Source organism: Salvelinus namaycush, chromosome 2 (genome assembly GCF_016432855.1).
Source record: "Salvelinus namaycush isolate Seneca chromosome 2, SaNama_1.0, whole genome shotgun sequence".
NCBI lineage: Eukaryota > Metazoa > Chordata > Actinopteri > Salmoniformes > Salmonidae > Salvelinus > Salvelinus namaycush.
Window position 1 is genome coordinate 37,768,050 of NC_052308.1, and position 19,384 is coordinate 37,787,433.

Here is a 19,384-nt window from a genome sequence, read left to right on the forward strand (position 1 = left end):
TAAGAACAAATTCTTATTTACAATGACAGCCTAGGAACAGTGGGTTACCTGCCTTGTTCAGGGGTAGAACAACAGAATTTGACCTTGTAAGCACGGGGATTCGCTCTAGCAACCTTGCGGTTACTTGCCCAACGCTCTAACCACTAGGCTACCTTCCGTAGATGAAGAAAGTAGTGGTGTCTTTCCAACCTATCTTTCCTACTTTTTAGACATTGTCTCTTTCAATCCCTGATTCCTTTCTCTCTCTCTCTCTCTTTTACTACCTTCTGTCTTATCCTCTTTCTTTCTCTCTCTCTCTCTCTTTTACTCCCTTCTGTCTTTCCCTCTTTCTTTCTCTCTCTCAGTGGGTGTGTGTCCCTTTAGGTCGGTGGATGTGTGTCACTTTAGAGTGTCTGCAGTGGTTGAGATAAGAGGCGAGTGTAGGACACAGGGGGATGGTGTTCACAGCAAGGTGATCTTATCTTTGCTCTCTACCTCTAACTTTTTCTCTCTACCTCTCTACCTTTCTCTCACTACCTTTTTCTCTCTACCTTTCTCTCTCTACCTCCCTTTACTTTTCTATCTTGTCCCCCCCTCTCTATCTCTACTCCCTCTCTCTCTCACTCTCTCTTAGCCTCTTTCTCTACACTGCTTTCTTCTCCCTTCTCCACCCCCGCTTTCTACTGTTCATTTGCTCTTTCCCTTATCTCTCTCTCTCTCTCTCTCTCTCTCTCTCTCTCTCTCTCTCTCTCTCTCTCTCTCTCTCTCTCTCTCTCTCTCTCTCTCCCTCTCTCTCTCTCCCTCTCTCTCTCTCTCTCTCTCTCTCTCTCTCTCTCTCTCTCTCTCTCTCTCTCTCTCTCTCTCTCTCTCTCTCTCTCTCTCTCTCTCTCTCGCTCTCTCTTTCTCTCTCATTTGCTGCCTCTTTTCTTCTTCTTTCTCTTCTCTGCACTGTTGTTGATTTGAATTTGTAGCATTGAAAAACAATGCAAGGCAACAAAAGATGAATGTCTATCCACTGCTCCTACCAGTGTGTGTTTTAGCCAGATACTAGATAGAGCCAGACACAGCAAGATCCGAGCTGAGCCTGACTATGACTGGGTTGTTTGTTGAGTGTTGCTTACTCACGTGTGTGTGTGTGTGTGTGTGTAAACTTTACTGTCCTTTTGAGTTCCAAAAGTCCTCACAACGATAGTAAAACAAGGAAACGTTGACAAGTGCGGCCATTTCGGCGGTCCCTAAAAGGAAAAATTATATTTTAGGCTTAGGGGTTAGGTTTAGGGATAGGATTAGGGTTACAATTGGGGTTTGGCTTTCGAGATAGGATTAGGGTTAGGAGTTAGGTTTGGTTTTAGGGTTAGTGATTTGGGGTTAAGGTTGGGGTTAGGGTTATGTTAAGGGTTAGGTTTAGGGTGAGGGAAAATAGGATTTTGAATTGGAATCCATTTTTTGGTTTTTAGTAAAACCAACGTGTGTGTGTGTTGTGTACCTCTGTATGAGCGATGTGTGTGAAGCCCAGGCTTACACACACACACACACACACACACACACACACACACACACACACACACACACACACACACACACACACACACACACACACACACACACACACACACACACACACACACACACGTGTTCCTCCTTTGGGAGAGGCAGCTGGCATGTAGCGTAACATGACAGGGAGGAGGTAGGTAGGCGGTAGCAGGCTGTCAGCAGCGCGTTCCCACTCGGGCTAATGAGCATGGCATTAATTAAAAACAGCAACAGGCGGAGAGATCTCTCCAGCGGCCCGCTATCAGGCCAGCCCAGGGTTAAAGACACAGAGCCAAGCCCACACAGCGACTGAGACCAGCTCCTCAGGCATACTAGCTAGCCCTACTCTTCATACATGCTGCAGCTCGTCTGGCCCCCACTCTCTCTGCCCATAACATGTCAATATGTAAATAGTCAGATACTACAGATATTAATGATATAACTTAACATTAAAAAGGATGTTGACAAGTTGAATGTGAACAAAAGAATGAGAAAGTGAGGCATAGAGCTAGAAAGATACTAGATCTACTCTTTAGGTGTCGTTGTTTAGTTCTGTTGTTGACTACTGCCTGCTGTATTAAACCGGCGTTTTTAATGTTTACACAGTCTTTTTGATTACAAAATACTACTCACAGCTCGCACACGGCTTTTAGTTTGTTCATTATATTTTAAAACTGTGTATATGTACAGTCTCTAGGACAGTGTGAACTGTCTTTATGACAGTCCTGTGAGGGGAGTCTACCTGGTGTTTTTACAGTGCCCGAAAACATTCTGGGGTTTGAATTTGTAATTAACAGGCACAAACCATAAACTTGCCAGAAATAAAAGACTGGAGAACTTACGTCTTTGAGTCTTTGAGTCTTTGAAAGAAAGTCCAAGTCTCAAAAGAAAAACAAAAAAGACAAAAAACTGGCCTAATAGGCATCACCAGTACATTGTGTTAACATATTTTTATTCATACATTAACACATTGTCATCCTTTCATTTCTTTTAAAGGAAATGTTTCACTTCATTTTCACTTCATGCTTTCATGGTAACAGCGCATGTTACAGGTTGACTGTGGGGAGAATGTGATGTTGAGGCGTAAACAGGCCCTGCAAACAATATCTATTGGGGTCTATGAGAATCATTCCTGGAATGTTTGCATAACGTTTTCAAATGTCCTCTGAACAATGTTCCAGGGTTTCTTGTGTTCCATGTTCCTCTTCATGGAGGGTCTCCATAATCACATTCACAGGCAAACGTTGGACAGTTCTAAATAAGATTCTCCTTAGCTAACACTATGTCAGCCTTATGACAGCACTACATAGGCTTCCTGTCAAGGGGGCCTGTGAGTGACATGTTCCTGTGGTTTCTCTTAGTTTGCCTGAGTCTCCGGCATCTCCCTGGCAGCCCCCTCACGTCAGCCCAGGTGCTGGGGAAACAGGGGATTGTGGGAACATATGGAGCAGAAAGAAAGACTGTCAGGGAAATGTCTGCCTTGTCACAGCAAAGTGAGGACTGACGCACACTGATGGTCGACTGGATAACTGCAGACTTGCAGGGAGAGAGAGAGAGAGAGAGAGAGAGAGAGAGAGAGAGAGAGAGAGAGAGAGAGAGAGAGAGAGAGAGAGAGAGAGAGAGAGAGAGAGAGGAGAGCCACATAAGATTTGACATGTTTTGGGAGAAAGTAGCTAGTATAGCTAGATTAGCTTGCACACGTTTATTAATCTCACACAAGACGTGATAACATGGAAAGGGAAAGTGTATAGTAAACTGTTTAGCATACATACACTGAGCATACAAAACAGCATGAACACCTGCCCTTTCCATGACATACACTGACTAGGTGAAAGCTTTGATCCCTTATTGATGTCACTTGTTAAATCCACTTCAAACAGTGTAGATGAAGGGGAGGAGACGGGTTAAAGAAGGATTTTTAAGCCTTGAGACAATTGAGACGTAGATTGTGTATGTGTGCCATTCAGAGGGTGAATGGGAAAGACAAAATATTTCAGTGCCTTTGAACGGGGGTATGGTAGTAGGTGCAAGGCGCACCGCTTTGTGTCAAGAACTACAATGCTGGTGGGTTTGTCATGCTCAACAGTTTCCCGTGTGTATCAAGAATGGTCCACCACCAGCCAACTTGACACAACTTTGGGAGGCATTGGAGTCAACATGGGCTGGCATCCGTGTGGAACACTTTTGACACCTTATAAAGTAAACTCGATATTAGGATTGTGTTCCTAATGTTTGGGATACTCAGTGTATAGTAGGCCATGTAGGTAGTGTTTCAGAGATAATACTCTTTAGCTGCAGGCTTACCATCTCTCTCTCTCTCTCTTTCTTTCGCTCCTTCTCTCACTCTTTCTTTCTCTCATTCTTTCTCGTTCTCTCATTCTTTCTGTCATTCTTTCTCTATCTCTCATTCTTTCTCTCTCTCTATCTCTCTCTATCTCTCTCTTTCTCTCTCTATCTCTCTCTTTCTTTCGCTCTCTCTCTCTTTCTCTCTCTATCTCTCTCTTTCTTTCGCTCTCTCATTCTTTCTCGTTCTCTCTCTCTCTTTCTTTCGCACTCTTTCTCGTTCTCTCTCTTTCTTTCGCACTCTTTCTCGTTCTCTCTCTTTCTTTCGCACTCTTTCTCGTTCTCTCTCTTTCTTTCGCACTCTTTCTCGTTCTCTCTCTTTCTTTCGCACTCTTTCTTTCGCACTCTTTCTTTCGCACTCTTTCTTTTGCATTCTTTCTTTCGCACTCTTTCTCGCTCTCTCTCTCTCTCGCTCTCTCTCTCTCTCGCTCTCTCTCTCTCGCTCTCTCGCTCTCTCTCTCTCTCGCTCTCTCGCTCTCTCGCTCTCTCTCTCTCTCGCTCTCTCGCTCTCTCTCTCTCGCTCTCTCTCTCTCGTTCTCTCTCTCTCTCGTTCTCTCTCTCTCTCTCTCTCGTTCTCTCTCTCTCTCTCTCGTTCTCTCTCTCTCTCTCTCTCGTTCTCTCTCTCTCTCTCTCTCTCTCTCGTTCTCTCTCTCTCTCTCTCGTTCTCTCTCTCTCTCTCTCTCTCGTTCTCTCTCTCTCTCTCTCGTTCTCTCTCTCTCTCTCTCTCTCGTTCCCTCTCTCTCTCTCTCGTTCTCTCTCTCTCTCTCTCTCTCTCTCTCTCTCTCTCTCGTTCTCTCTCTCTCTCTCTCTCTCTCGTTCTCTCTCTCTCGCTCTCGTTCTCTCTCTCTCTCTCTCTCTCTCGTTCTCTCTCTCTCTCTCTCTCTCTCTCTCTCTCTCTCGCTCTCTCGCTCTCTCTCTCGCTCTCTCGCTCTCGTTCTCTCGCTCTCTCTCTCTCGTTCTCTCTCTCTCTCTCTCTCTCGTTCTCTCTCTCTCTCTCTCTCTCGTTCTCTCTCTCTCTCGTTCTCTCTCTCTCTCTCTCTCTCTCGTTCTCTCTCTCTCTCTCTCGTTCTCTCTCTCTCTCTCTCTCTCTCTCGTTCTCTCTCTCTCTCTCTCTCTCGTTCTCTCTCTCTCTCTCTCTCTCGTTCTCTCTCTCTCTCTCTCTCGTTCTCTCTCTCTCTCTCTCTCTCTCTCTCTCTCTCTCTCTCTCTCTCTCTCTCTCTCTCTCTCTCTCTCTCCCGGGACTGCTCTGTTTGTGTTAGTTTGTGTTCTTGGATCTTTGTCTCTGACGAGTTTGAGTGGTCTCCTCCTTCGCTGTCTCTCAGTGTCTGCCCCAGTATGCTAACGTCATTATCCTTTCTCTCCCTCTCCCTACCCCCTCTCTCTGTCTCTCTCTCTTTCGGTCTCTCTCTCTCTCAGGCTGTGCCTTCCTTACCTACTGTGCCAGAGAGTCGGCCCTGAAAGCTCAGAATGCTCTTCATGAGCAGAAGACCCTGCCAGGGGTAAGTTTACCACCACACTGTCATACTGTTTGTACTTTATGGCCCCTCAAGCACCTTAACATGCACCCAGACAAATAAATGTTAAACAGATTCCGACACACATAAAGATCATACACAGCTAGGCACACACACACACCGCACACACCTTGCCACACAAATGTGTTTGCATTCGAAGGTGCCACACAATGTCTTTACTGTTGACATACTGTACACACAACAACACACGTACACCACCCTCTTTTCCCGTTTGTTCTCCCTCTTTTTCTCCATGCGTCCCTCTCCCTCTTTCTCCCCCTCCCTCGCCTTTTCATTCTCCCTCTGACAGTCACACAAACCCACGGGGAGAAACCACATAGCATCACATCAGAGCAGGCCTATTTATAGTTGCAGTGTGTGTGTGGATGTGTGTGTTCTGTGGTAGGGCCAACAATATACTGTAAATATACATACGGTATATCTAATGTGTCCAACAACATCATGTTCGCACATACAAAAGAAAGGAAACACTTGAGTAAATGAGGAAGTATATTTAAAGCAGGTGCTTCCACACAGGTTCGGTTCCTGAGTTAATTAAACATCCCATCATGCTTAGGGTCATGTATAAAAATGCCCAGTTGCCCATTATTTTGGCTACCATGGCTAGAAAAAAAGACCTCAGTGACTTTTGAAACAGTGGTCTCAAAGGAGCATAGGGGGTTTAAAGGGTGTGTGTGTGTGTGTGTGTGTGTGTGTGTGTGTGTGTGTGTGTGTGTGTGTGTGTGTGTGTGTGTGTGTGTGTGTGTGTGTGTGTGTGTGTGTGTGTGTGTGTGCGTGTGTGCGTGCGTGTGTGTGTGTGTGTGTGTGTGTGTGTATCAGTCACCAGATTGCAACCCAATTGAACACTTATGGGAGATTCTGGAGCGGCGCCTGAGACAGCGTTTTTCACCACCATGGACAAAACACCAAATTGTTTAATTTCTCGTGGAAGAATGGTATTACATCGCTCTAATAGAGTTCCAGACACTTGTAGAATCTATGCCAAGGCGCATTGAAGCTGTTCTGGTGGCTCTGGTGGCGTCATCGTGGTAATCTTGAGGAACTCACAGCAAATGACGTCTATGGCTCAATGTGGTCCAACGCCCTATTAAGATGCTTTAAGTTGGTGTTTCCTTTATTTTGGCAGTTACCTGTATACCATACGTTATGTACAATATGATTGCAAGCAACACCTCCTACACTATCTGGATCCAATGTATACCTTAATATAGTATTTTATTTTTTAACCCAGCACTATGTTGCAGGGCTTTAACATTGTGTATCTGTGCCATATGTGTGTGTCTGTGTGTGTATGTGTGTGTGTTGAGTTTTGATGCGTCTCTGTCAGGGCTCGCTTGGTTGGGTCTGTTCGTTTTTTAATGACGCCTCCAGGGAGGTTGACAGTCGCCATGTTGAGCAGAAAGCCTTTGATGTGAGTGATTATGACATCATAGATGTGCAGTGCGGAAGAGAGGAGTCGTGCGCTGCCTCCGCCACTGTGGATCCTTCTCTCTTTCTCTGTTTTCATCCCCCCGAGCAGGAATGGCGCAGTCACACACCAAAAAAGAAGATACATTTCATATTTGGCCAAAACAAAAATGTGATTTTCCGTTTACACAGAAGAGTTTGTCTTATTGAGTGTTGTTGTATGTACAGTACGCGGTATGACATCTATGTTATCAGTAAAGGGCCCTTTTTTAATGTAGCGATCCATACTTTTTGTAAGCTTTATAGTGACTAGATCAGTCCCCGTAGCTTTTGTAAATGTTGCGAGGAGGCGGCAGTGGCGGCGGCAGTGGCAGCAGCAGTGGCGTCATCGTGGTAATCTTGAGGAACCCACAGCAAATGAATTTAATTGAAGTCACTACCCATCACCGTCGTTTAATAAGAAATGCTAATTAGCCAATCCCAGATCGGGCCGCCGGTGATTGCTTAGGTTTGTCGACTCATTGTGAATGCTAAGTAAACAAGTATAATTCTCTAGGACAGTTCTGGTATGAGCAGCCAACCTTAAAGAAGCAGAGGAGTCTGGGAGACGCGGTCTTTGAAGCCTTACAGAGGTGAAGACAGAGAAACACAACAAATGAGTTAATTAGGGAAAGAACAGGGACTTGGCGGAGAGATGAGAAAGGCAGTAGGACGTTTTATCCGCACTTTGATTCTTCTCTTCTCTTTTCAACCAACTATTGCCCCCCCCCCCCCCCCCCCCCACCACCACCATTTTCACTTCACTTGGCATCTTTCTTCTCAAAGTTGTGAGAAGTTGATTGAAAAGCAGTGTTGTGCCTAGCTCAGCCGATGCCCAGGTGACGCCTAAACTGAGAGGATTTGGATTCCATCGTGAAAATAACCTGAAGGTGCTCCTAAAGGCACTAGGAATTGACATGATACAAGCACCTTGAAATGACTAATTGATATACCTATTGCAGGGATACTTAAATCGCGAGCTTGAGCCCAATTCCACTGCTGATGTTCCTTCTTGGCCTTAAGTTGGGGACTGAATTAGAGCCGGGGGACCCGGTGAGTGCACTTAACTATCAAGTAAACATGAAAATCAGAAGTGTAACTGAGCTTGAGCTCCAGATTGGATGTATCCCTGACCTACTGGGATATCTTAAAGTGATAGTTCACCTTTTAGAAGTTTTATTTTCAAATTATTTTCGACTTCACTAGCGTGTTGACATGTTCTCCAAAGCATTTAAAAACTGTTTGCTGGTTATCTAGCAACATTCAGAATCTCATGGCTGTAATTTTTGGACAATGTAGAAATGGACCAGGCCTTTGTGTGGAATCAACTATGGTATACAGTAAACTACTAATTTGTATTTTAGTAGGATATGATAATTGTTTGTTTTTATGTTTCATAGTCACTAGTGATTGACATTGATTAGAGTAGACTGTGTACTTGTGTACACTACATGACCAAAGGTATGTGGACACCTGCTTGTCGAACATCTCATTCCAAAATCATCGTCATTAATATGGAGTTTGGTCCCTCCTTTGCTGCAATATCAGCCTCCACTCTTCTGGGAAGACTTTCAACTAGATGTTGGAACATTGCTGAGGGTACTTGCTTCCATTCAGCCACAAGAGCGTTAGTGAAGCCAGGCACTGATGTTGGACGATTAGACTTGGCTCGCAGTCGGCGGTCCAATTCATATCAAAAGTGTTATTATTACCATTATTCCTCCTCCACCAAACTTTACAGTTGGAACTATGCATTGAGGCAGGTAGCGTTCTCCTGGCAACCCAGATTCTTCTGTCAGACTTCCAGATGGTGAAGCGTGATTCGTCACTCCAGAGAATGTTTTTCCACTGCCCCAGAGTCCAATGGCGGCAAGCTTTACACCACTCCAGCCGACGCTTGTCATTGAGTATGGTCATCTTAGGCTTTTGTGCGGCTGCTCGGCCATGGAAACCCATTTCATGAAGCTGAACGAACAGTTCTTGTGCTGACGTTGCTTCCAGAGGCAGTTGCTTCCAGAGGCAGTTTGGAACTCGGGAGTGAGTGTTGCAACCGAGGACAGACGATTTTTACGCTCTACGTTCTTCAGCACTCGGTGGTCCCGTTCTGTGAGCTTGTGTGGCCTACCACTTCGCGGCTGAGCCGTTGTTGCTCCTAGACGTTTCCACTTCACAATAACAGAACTTACAGTTGACTGGGGCAGCTCTAGCAGGGCAGAAATTTGAGGAACTGACTTATTGGAATTAATGTATTATTATTATAATATTTTTTTAACCTTTATTTAACTAGGTAAGTCGGTTAAGAACAAATTCGTATTTACAATAACGGCCTACACCGGCCAAACTTGGACGACGCTGGGCCAATTGTGTGACGCCCTATGGGACTCCCAATCACGGCCGGTTGTGATACAGCCTTGAATCGAAACCAGAGTGTCTGTATTGACACCTCTAGCCCTGAGATGCAGTCCCTTAGACTGTTGCGCCACTTGGGAGCACTCGGGAGCATCCTATGACGGTGCCACGTTGAAAGTCACTGAGCTCTTCAGTAAGGCCATTCTACTGCCAATGTTTGTCTATGGAGATTGCATGGCTGTGTGATTTTATACACCAGTCAGCAACACTTGTGGCTGAAATAGCCGAATCCACTCATGGAAGGTGTGTCCACATACTTTTGTATAGATAGTGTACTACTTCAGGATTTCACAGGTGCTGGCACATTATTAGGTTGCTCTTCCATTATTGTTATCTTTAACAGAAATCCATTACAATTCCTTTTACAGAGAAGAACTTAACCAGAGGTCAAAACAATGCCAGACAAAAACTAAACATAACAAATGTTGCATTAGTTTATTCAAAGTGTGCGTCTAGAAAATGATTCACCGGGGAGGTTTAAGACAGGTATAAAATGGGACCTGTCTCAAATGTGTGCCTTTGGATGCCATATTTATGATCCTCTCGTGTTTCAGACTCGTACAACAGCATGATGCATCAGAAAGCATCTATTGATTTTGGCACAAGGCCTCCCTAGCAGGGGGTGAGGGAGAAGGAGGAGAGGGGGCACGACTAGCCGGCACAGTGTGTGTACACACCTACGCGCAAATACTCGCTCAAACTCATAAACACACATTCTTACACAAGACGTACTATTACACTTGTGTAAAGCCGTGAGCATTAAACACACATACAAACACACAGACTACACACACACACACACACACACACACACACACACACACACACACACACACACACACACACACACACAGTATTATAAATTGTATTTTCATGTTTAAGGACTTGGAGGACTAGTCCAAAAGGGGAATAATCAAATCAAATTACAGTGAAAGACAAATAGACATAGATCTTTCTCATACATCCCCACATAAACACACTTCATACATATGCATTTCTTTCTGTCACTCTCACACCCACCATCACATCTGCACACTCTTACAAACACATTCTCCTCCACACGGAATAAGCCGCATAACATACACACACAGAAATCCAGTGCCGACCGACTCACACTGTAATAGCGCAAAGTCAGATGAGAAAACATAGACGCTCGTGAATCAATGAGTCATTTCAGAGAGTGTTCAAATACACACACAGCCCAGCACCGTTCTACCATCCCTCTTTTCCTCCCTCCCTCCCTGCCTTCCCTCCCTCACTCTTTCCCTTCCTGACACCAGTTTCAACCCGGGGACAAGAAAACAGAGCTGGGTGATAGAGGGAGGGAGGGAGGGATGTAGGGAGGAATAGAGAGAGAGAGAGAGATAGGGTGAGGGTGTAGGCGAGGTGTCTCCATACCACTGATTTGTGTCTGTTTCTTTTTTTCTCGAGGAGAGATAATGACTGGGTCCAGAAATCCATGGCATTGATTGGCTACATGACCCACTTTCATGGCAGCTTTTCTCAATAAGCCGCCTCATTGGTCAATAACTGCCTGGCTCTCTGGGTGAGGTAGGGGTTTTATGAGTGTGGCTGTGAGGAGAGAAGGGGAACTAAGGGGGAGTGCACGTCTGAGCCATGGCTGCATCCTAAATGGCGCCCTATTCCCTATATAGTGCACTACTTGTGACCAGAGCCCCATCTATTTATTCCCTATGAAGTGCATAGGGCTCTCGTCAAAAGTAGTGCACTTTATGCGGAATAGGGTGCCATTTGGTGACGGAGCCCATGTCTCAACTGTTGAAGCTGTGCGTTAGCGGTTTTCATCATGTATCGTGTTCTGGAGGCAGTTCTGCAGAGTGGTCACTAGCAAGCACAGTCACAAAGTCCTAAAATCTGATTTTAAACTGAACCATAACCTTAACCCTAACCACACTGCTAACCCTAATGCCTAACCCTAACCTTAAATTAAGACAAAAAAAGCTCATTTTTGTTTTCATACATTTTTACAATATAGCCAATTTTGACTTTGCAGCTGGCCTATCTAAGGAGAAATCGCTCAGTTCTGCCTCCAGGACAAGACTCAATAAATATCAACCTGCGTTTAAGCTTCCTGCCCTCATCTTCTCACTTGACAGGACTTGAATTTGAATAGTAACGTATTGCATTCATAAAAACGTTTTCCACTAGGTCCAAAAGAGCTTACATAGCCTTGTTAAGGGGAGAAACTCACCCCATCCACCATCACCAATGAGTAGCAACCACCTGGGTCAAGGATATGTATGCATACAGCCCATAGCCGTAATACTTAGTTTTATCCAGGGGAAGCGTTGGTCCTAAAGCTTATTTCCGGGACCTATGTGGTACGTGGCGCAACAGCTGGGCAGCCGTGGACAGCCGTGATAATGACAACACAGGGAGCGGAGCGGAGGCGGAACAGTATCAGCCAGGCCGTGGCTCGGCAGCTTTTAATAATTGATGGTGGCCTAGGCCCCGGATTGGGCAGTAATTGCATTACAGGTCACTTCTCAATAGCAATTTGTGAAAGTTGCGGTGATGTGTGCCGGGTGGCGATCAATAGGGGCTGTCCAGACTCTCTTTCTCTATCTCTCTCTCTCTCTCTCTCTACTGTATGCAGGCAAGCAGACCTTTTTTTATCTAATAATGTTGTTTTTATATGTACTGTATGTAATATTCAGCCGCTAGCACAATATGACACATGGTATTTTTCAATTCCTACATTTCAAAGTGGGTTATAATCACTATTCCAAAGTAGAAGGGTTTCCTGTTTCTTCAGGAGGAACGTGGGCGTGTTCATCAATGTACATTAACGTGGGATTAATTGACAGCCCTCAGTTATCATCTACTGCACTGCTGATGCAGTGATGGGTCATTTGCCCACCATGGACCATCCTCATACCAAACCTTCTACTTTTTGGTATTTTATTGGGATCCCCATTAGCTGTTGCAAAAGCAGCAGCTACTCTTCCTGGGGTCCACACTAAACATGAAACATGACATAATACCGAACATCAATAGAAAAGAACCGCTCAAGGACAGAACTACATACATTTTTAAAAAGGCACACGTAGCCTACATATCAATGCATACACACAAACTATCTTTTGTCCTTCAGACTGTCCAGCTTGTCTCACATCTGCAGGATGTAGGCAGCGATGCTGCTTGGCGCTGCCTTACCAGCCTCCCAGTTATCCTTAAATCAGGGGTCCTCTGACTTGCCTACCTAACAACAGACACAAACAAGTTCAACAGAACTGGTCATTCCATTACACGTTGTTGTTGTTTAACCAAAACAAAACTGATCATTCGATGAATATCTTTAACTTGGTACACTGCGATTGCTATACTACTGATCTCACAATGTGTTGCTGTGATACTCTCAAGACCTATTATGTCATGGGAATAACAAGGTAACTCAGGCTCTCATTTTGCCATCTCTTGAGTGTCCCAATTTCACATCTCCCATGGGTGAAAGTAAACTGTCATATGTAGTTTACTTTGCCCTCTCCCTGGTGAAAAGAGAAAGTAAATGTTGTACTTTCTCTAGGTGCACTTACTTCCTTCTCTCTCTCTTTGGCTCTTCTGTGTCATACTGTACATGTGGCAATTGCTTTTTTTTCAGACTCTTTTTGTTGCCTTAGAGAAAGCGATTCATTCCGCCCTCTCTCTTGCTCCCCCTCGCTCTTTTTCTGTCTCTCTCGCTACAATATCCCTTTTGCCCTCCTTCTCTTTGTCACACACTATCGCTGTGTCATCCTTGTTCTCTTTCCTTCCTGCTGCATCTGGACCCCACTGTCTCTCTCTCTCTCTTTCTCTGTCTCTTCCTCTATCTCTCTCTGCGTTGGCAGGGGAGGAGAGGTGAGTAGAGGAGACAGTGGATTTTTCATGCTCTAGATACAGTGTGTGTGGGATGGAGTCATCGAGGGAAGCAAGGACAGGAGGGGGGCAGAGTGTCCAATTGAGCATTTTGTGTTTGTGTGTGTGTGTGTGTGTGTGTGTGTGTGTGCGTGTGCGTGCGTGCGTGTGTGTGTGTGTGCCTGCGTGTTCACTTGCTTGTTTGTGTGGGGATGTTTAGTCAGGCTGATGTCAAAGACATTTCCTCACCTCTCATCTCTCTTTCTTTATCTCTTTCTACATATATCTCTGTCTTTTCCTTTCTCACTTGGGCCTCATTTTCTCCGCATTGCCTTTCTATTGTGCTCTGCCTTTTGCTCTGTCTGTACTGTCTGCTTGCTCACCTCTTGCATGTGATTCCTGGGGTGTGACGCTGTTGAAAAGTCACCAAAGAGGTAAATTATGATGGGCCATCCATCACTGTTTATGGACTCTATGGCGCTGTGGAGAGTGTCTTTCTTCACTCTGCTGTAACACCCAGAACGTTCTGTCCTTTCCTATAACCTGGCTGGCGGTTCTGTGTGTGCTTTTGCAGACTGCCAGACTGCGTTCAATGAGCCTTTGGTATACTATGCCCTGATACTGTATTCCACTGCTGCGAGCAGTGTGTGTGTGTGTGTGTGAGAGAGAGAGAGAGAGAGAGAGAGAGAGAGAGAGAGAGAGAGAGAGAGAGAGAGAGAGAGAGAGAGAGAGAGAGAGAGAGAGAGAGAGAGAGAGAGAGAGAGAGAGAGAGAGAGAGAACCAGTGAACAACAAACACCATTGTAAATACAACCCATATTTATGTTTATTTATTTTCCCTTTTGTACTTTAACCATTTGCACATTGTTACAACACTGTATATATACGTAATACGACATTTGTAATGTCTTTATTCTTTTGGAACTTCTGTGAGTGTAATATTTACTATTCATTTTTATTGTTTATTTCACTTTTGTACAGTGTTTCCTCCTTTATAAGTTGCGAGCTTACACCGCGGGACTTAGCGGTACCCAGCGTCACGGCTTCATTGCTCCAGACCACCACAAGGGGGAGTTAGAGCACTCATTATGCATTTGGGTTCGAAGGTTTTTATATGACCAATCATGTCAAGTGGTTCCAATGACGAATTTGACGCGAGACACCCGACCCTGGTGACTTTCTTCAGCAAAGATGGCTGACAAAACATTATGGTGGAAGCTAATTTAAGTAATTATAACGTCATAATGAGTCAAGCAAAACATTTACAATTGAGAGGAATATGTTAGTTAATGTAGAGACAAACGACTGTGCATATTCTTTTGTCATAAAGTTAATTTACGAAAACCGCTATTTAGCAAGTTTTTTTTTCAGTCATATCCAATACCAGGTGTATCAAACTACATTATTTGAATGATGCTGTGTCTGCATGTATGTATTACAATTATACACGTGTTTACCACTCCTGCTCCTGGGACATTAATGAATACACATTGTAACTATGCAATAGACTAGAAACATGATTTAAGAAAAGGCTGATTTGTAATTCATATATAGAGAATAAAAAACAGTACATCCTGCCACGCCCACAAGCGTTCTGAATGACGCGTGGAAGAGAGCGAGGAACCAGATGGGAGTAACAATCCAGGCTATTTGCTCTGAGACAGGCATAATAATGTAATGAAACAAACAGGGAGCAGGTTTCAAACCCTCAACATTCAAGCCAGAAGTCCAGCACGCTATCGACTGTGCCCAAATGTATTAATTGGGGTTGGGGCCGATTGTGGCTAAAAACACTTTATCAATTGGAATCTTTAACATGTGGAAAGGGGGGAAAGTATTATTATTAGTGTTTCACAAGCGTAGCAGGATGGGCTATTAGCTGAACAATAAACTATTCAACCTTTAGTAAAGAATTGTAAAATTGCCAAGCTAGGTGTAAACCCCCCCCCCCCAAACTTGAGCTCGGTGTGAACCCCCCAAACCATTTGTATCTATCTTTCCACATCTACCTACACACGGTTAATGTTATAAAAAAATATATATATATATATATACGTATATACAGTTGAAGTCAGAAGTTTACATACACCTTAACCGAATACATTTCAACTCAGTTTTTTACAATTCCTGACGTTTAATCCTAGTAAAAATTCCCTGTCTTAGGTCAGTTAGGATCACCACTTTATTTTAAGAATGTGAAATGTCAGAATAATAGTAGAGAGAATGATTTATTTCAGCTTTCATTTCTTTCATCACATTCCCAGTGGGTCAGAAGTTTACATACACTCAATTGGTATTTGGTAGCATTTTCTTTAAATTGTTTAACAGAAAAAATGGCTGACAAATAGATAACGTGAGAGAGAGAGAGAACATCATTACAACACTGTTTATATACATAATATGACATTTGATGTCTTAACTCTTTTGGAACTTTTGGAACTGTAATGTTTACTGTTCATTTTTTGAAGTTTATTTCACTTTTGTTTATTATCTATTTCACTTGCTTTGGCAATGTAAACATATGTTTCCCATGCCAATAAAGCCCTTAAATTGAATTGTATTGAAAGAGAGAGAGAGAAAGGTAGATGGAGAGATGGAGAGTCTGCAAGCTTGTGTTTTATATGTCTGCAAATTGCATAAATATTTCAATACTTTTTGGGGAAAACAATTGTTGTTTATTAGTGCTGTAACATTATTTACTCTACTATATTCTTTTTAGCTAGCTTCCTTACCATCAATAATCTTTTTACCTTTTTATTTATTTACTCTGTCTTTTTCTCTCTCTTTCTCTCACACCCCTCCCGCTGGAAGGTCCGCTCACGCTTCTTTGTGCCACCTTTCTACATGGAAGAACAATCGCTCGGAGTTTTCTATCCTCGCTTCTCCTCTCTTCTCCGACACACTCTCAGATTCAAAGAGAATCTTGCTGTCTGAGCCAAATTCACCACGAACTGTTAGCTTTTTTCCCTCCCCATCCCCATCCCCCTCTCTCTCTTTATCCTGTGTTTTTCCTAAGTCTACATGTTTGGTAAAGTGCTTTGACATGTACTGGGTGAGCGCATCAGCAGAATCTGAGATACAGTCGTAGGTAGTCAAGACAGTATTGGGAAAAGAGAGAGCCACAGGAATTAGCTTTGGGAGGCATTTTAAGCAATTACTTCTGAGAAGTAAGTAGTTAATTATTAAGCAAATGTGTAATTCTAAGATTTCTTTAAGAGAAGGCTTTAGCTTTCGAACGACATACAGGTAATTGCCAAAATAATGGAAACACTTGAGTAAATGAGGGATATAAAGTGTATTAAAAGCAGGTGCTTCCACACAACTGTGGTTCTTGAGTTAATGAAGAAATTAACATCCCATCATACTTAGGGTTAAAATGCTGGGCAGGTCATTATTTTGGCTACCATGGCTATGCCCCCATAGGATGACAATGACCCCATCCATAGGGCAGGAGCGGTCAGTGAATGGTTTGATGAGCATAACATTCTATGTAAATCATATGCCATGGCTGTCTTATTCACCAGATCTCAACCCAATTAAACACTAATTGGAGAATCTGGAGCGGTGCCTGAGACATCATCTTCCACCACCATCAACAAAACACAAAATGATGGAATTTCTCGTGGAAGAATGGTGTTGCATCCCTCCGATAGAGTTCCAGACACTTCTAAAATACATACCCAACGCCCTAATACATACCCAACGCCCTAATACATACCCAACGCCCCAATACATACCCAACGCCCTAATACATACCCAACGCCCCAATACATACCCAACGCCCTAATACATACCCAACGCCCCAATACATACCCAACGCCCTAATACATACCCAACGCCCTAATACATACCCAACGCCCCAATACATACCCAACGCCCTAATACATACCCAACGCCCCAATACATACCCAACGCCCCAATACATACCCAACGCCCCAATACATACCCAACGCCCTAATACATACCCAACGCCCTAATACATACCCAACGCCCTAATACATACCCAACGTCCTAATACATACCCAACCCCCTAATACATACCCAACGCCCCAATACATAACCAACGCCCTAATACATACCCAACGCCCTAATACATACCCAACGCCCCAATACATACCCAACGCCCTAATACATACCCAGCGCCCTAATACATACCCAACGCCCTAATACATACCCAACGCCCCAATACATACCCAACGCCCTAATACATACCCAACGCCCCAATACATACCCAACGCCCTAATACATACCCAACGCCCTAATACATACCCAACGCCCTAATACATACCCAACGCCCCAATACATACCCAACGCCCTAATACATACCCAACGCCCTAATACATACCCAACGCCCCAATACATACCCAACGCCCTAATACATACCCAACGCCCTAATACATACCCAACGCCCCAATACATACCCAACGCCCTAATACATACCCAATGCCCCAATACATACCCAACGCCCTAATACATACCCAACGCCCCAATACATACCCAACGCCCTAATACATACCCAACGCCCTAATACATACCCAACGCCCTAATATATACCCAACGCCCTAATACATACCCAACGCCCTAATACATACCCAACGCCCTAATACATACCCAACGCCCCAATACATACCCAACGCGTCTTTTATTTTGGCAGTTACCTGTATCTACAAATGTACACCTTCAGGACATACAGTATACTGTCAGGACATGCATGGTCGCATGCCAATCAAAGCAAACAAAGTTACATTTATCTAGCCAATCACAACCTTGATTTTGGAGGTACAAACAAACAGATAGACTGCGTATAGGTCTAGTTTTCATAATAACATGTGCTTTAAAGGAAAAGTTAACTTTCTTGACCAAATCTGTATTTTGGCTGTAAATGGCATGTTACATAAGTCTCCAGACACTTTTTTTTAGTGACTTCACTTGGTTTTGAGAAACGTACCCCACCAGCGATAGACTTCCTCATGCTCGTTCTGCATTACAGAGGCAGAGGTAAAACATGAACTAAAGATCCAAAAACACCCAAATTCATCCTTTTAGAAATGGCAACGTTCTCAGTATAGTGATGCAGGGCTTAATGAAATGGTGTCATTCCAAGCTTTATCCGCAACGTAATATTCCATTTTGTGCAACAATGTAGCCCACGATACTTTTCCATGTGCGTATGCGGCTACACGGAGAAGTATCACTTGAGTCCAAAATAAAGATTAAAAAAGTGAATTTGTCGTTTAAGTTGCCGTAAAGTAAAGACACTGTCCTATAGGTTTGCTTGAGTCTTGCTGAAGCATGGGGTGTGAAACCATTCAGAGATAGCTTTTCCTTCACGTTAGCAAAGAGCGAATTACGCTGTCTAGAATTGAGCCGGATTGACTGATCAGGCATGCTAGGCTGTCACTTCCACTGTCAGAGGATCAGATCCCCCTGTGTATCTTCAGGTCAGGTAGGGTTTTCCTGGGGTTCAAATCACCCTGACTTTTGAACTAACCTTTGACTCACACCTTTGCATGTTCTCGCCATGTTCTTCAAACAGCTTTCCTTCTTCCTTGCTTTAGTCAATTCATTGATCTTTGATCTGAGAAGACTGTATAGATAAAGCCTTCTTGAGGAAGGAAGGCAGCATAATGAGAGTTTTGGAACAGGGTCGCGTGGGGAGAGAAGTGAAGACACCCCTGGCCTCAGCTGTAGGCACACTTCAGAGATGCATTTATTAGCTTCCCAAACTTTGGCAAGACACAGTACCAGCCCAGCCACAGCATCCTTTATGAATGTCACACTGTGAGAGGGAAATTATTACGTTGCAAAGGAGACAGGCCGTTGGAACAGGAGGGGGGAAAAGAAAAATCACTTTGATGGATTACACTCCTTGTGGGACAACCTTGTAACGTTTTTGGACATTCACCCAACTCTCCCAGAACCTCAGTTATTGTGATGATTCCACCTTTTATTCTCCTTCTTCCTTCCTTTTGTCATCTCGTGTTGGCTGGGAAGATTGCAAAGGCTTTGATACCTAATGATACATCTCTGAGAAACGAATTACTACAAGTGATTAAGAGAGGAGACTTGGTCCTTACCACACATGGTGTCGTTGGGGGCTTCCTAATTGCCTTTTGCCTAATAAATGATGGCCGAAGATGCATGGACCCGCGATTCTTAATGGAGTCTCAGGCTACGCCCCAGATGGCACCCTATTCCCTACATAGTGCACTACTTTTGACCAGAGCCCTGTGGGCCCTGGTTGAAAGTAGTGCACTACAATATTTAGCGATTAGGATGTTATTT

The 19,384-nt window shown here is 43.9% G+C and overlaps 1 protein-coding gene across 2 annotated transcripts in view; it reads left to right on the top strand.

Annotated features, from left to right (window-relative positions):
* Positions 1–19,384, top strand: part of LOC120025764 (CUGBP Elav-like family member 4) — a 99,521-nt gene that overhangs the window by 29,029 nt on the left and 51,108 nt on the right. For both annotated transcript variants that reach the window (XM_038970391.1, XM_038970471.1), the window contains exon 2: positions 5,272–5,354. In XM_038970391.1, coding sequence (XP_038826319.1) covers positions 5,272–5,354 — 83 coding nt within the window. The remainder of the gene's footprint in view (positions 1–5,271; positions 5,355–19,384) is intronic.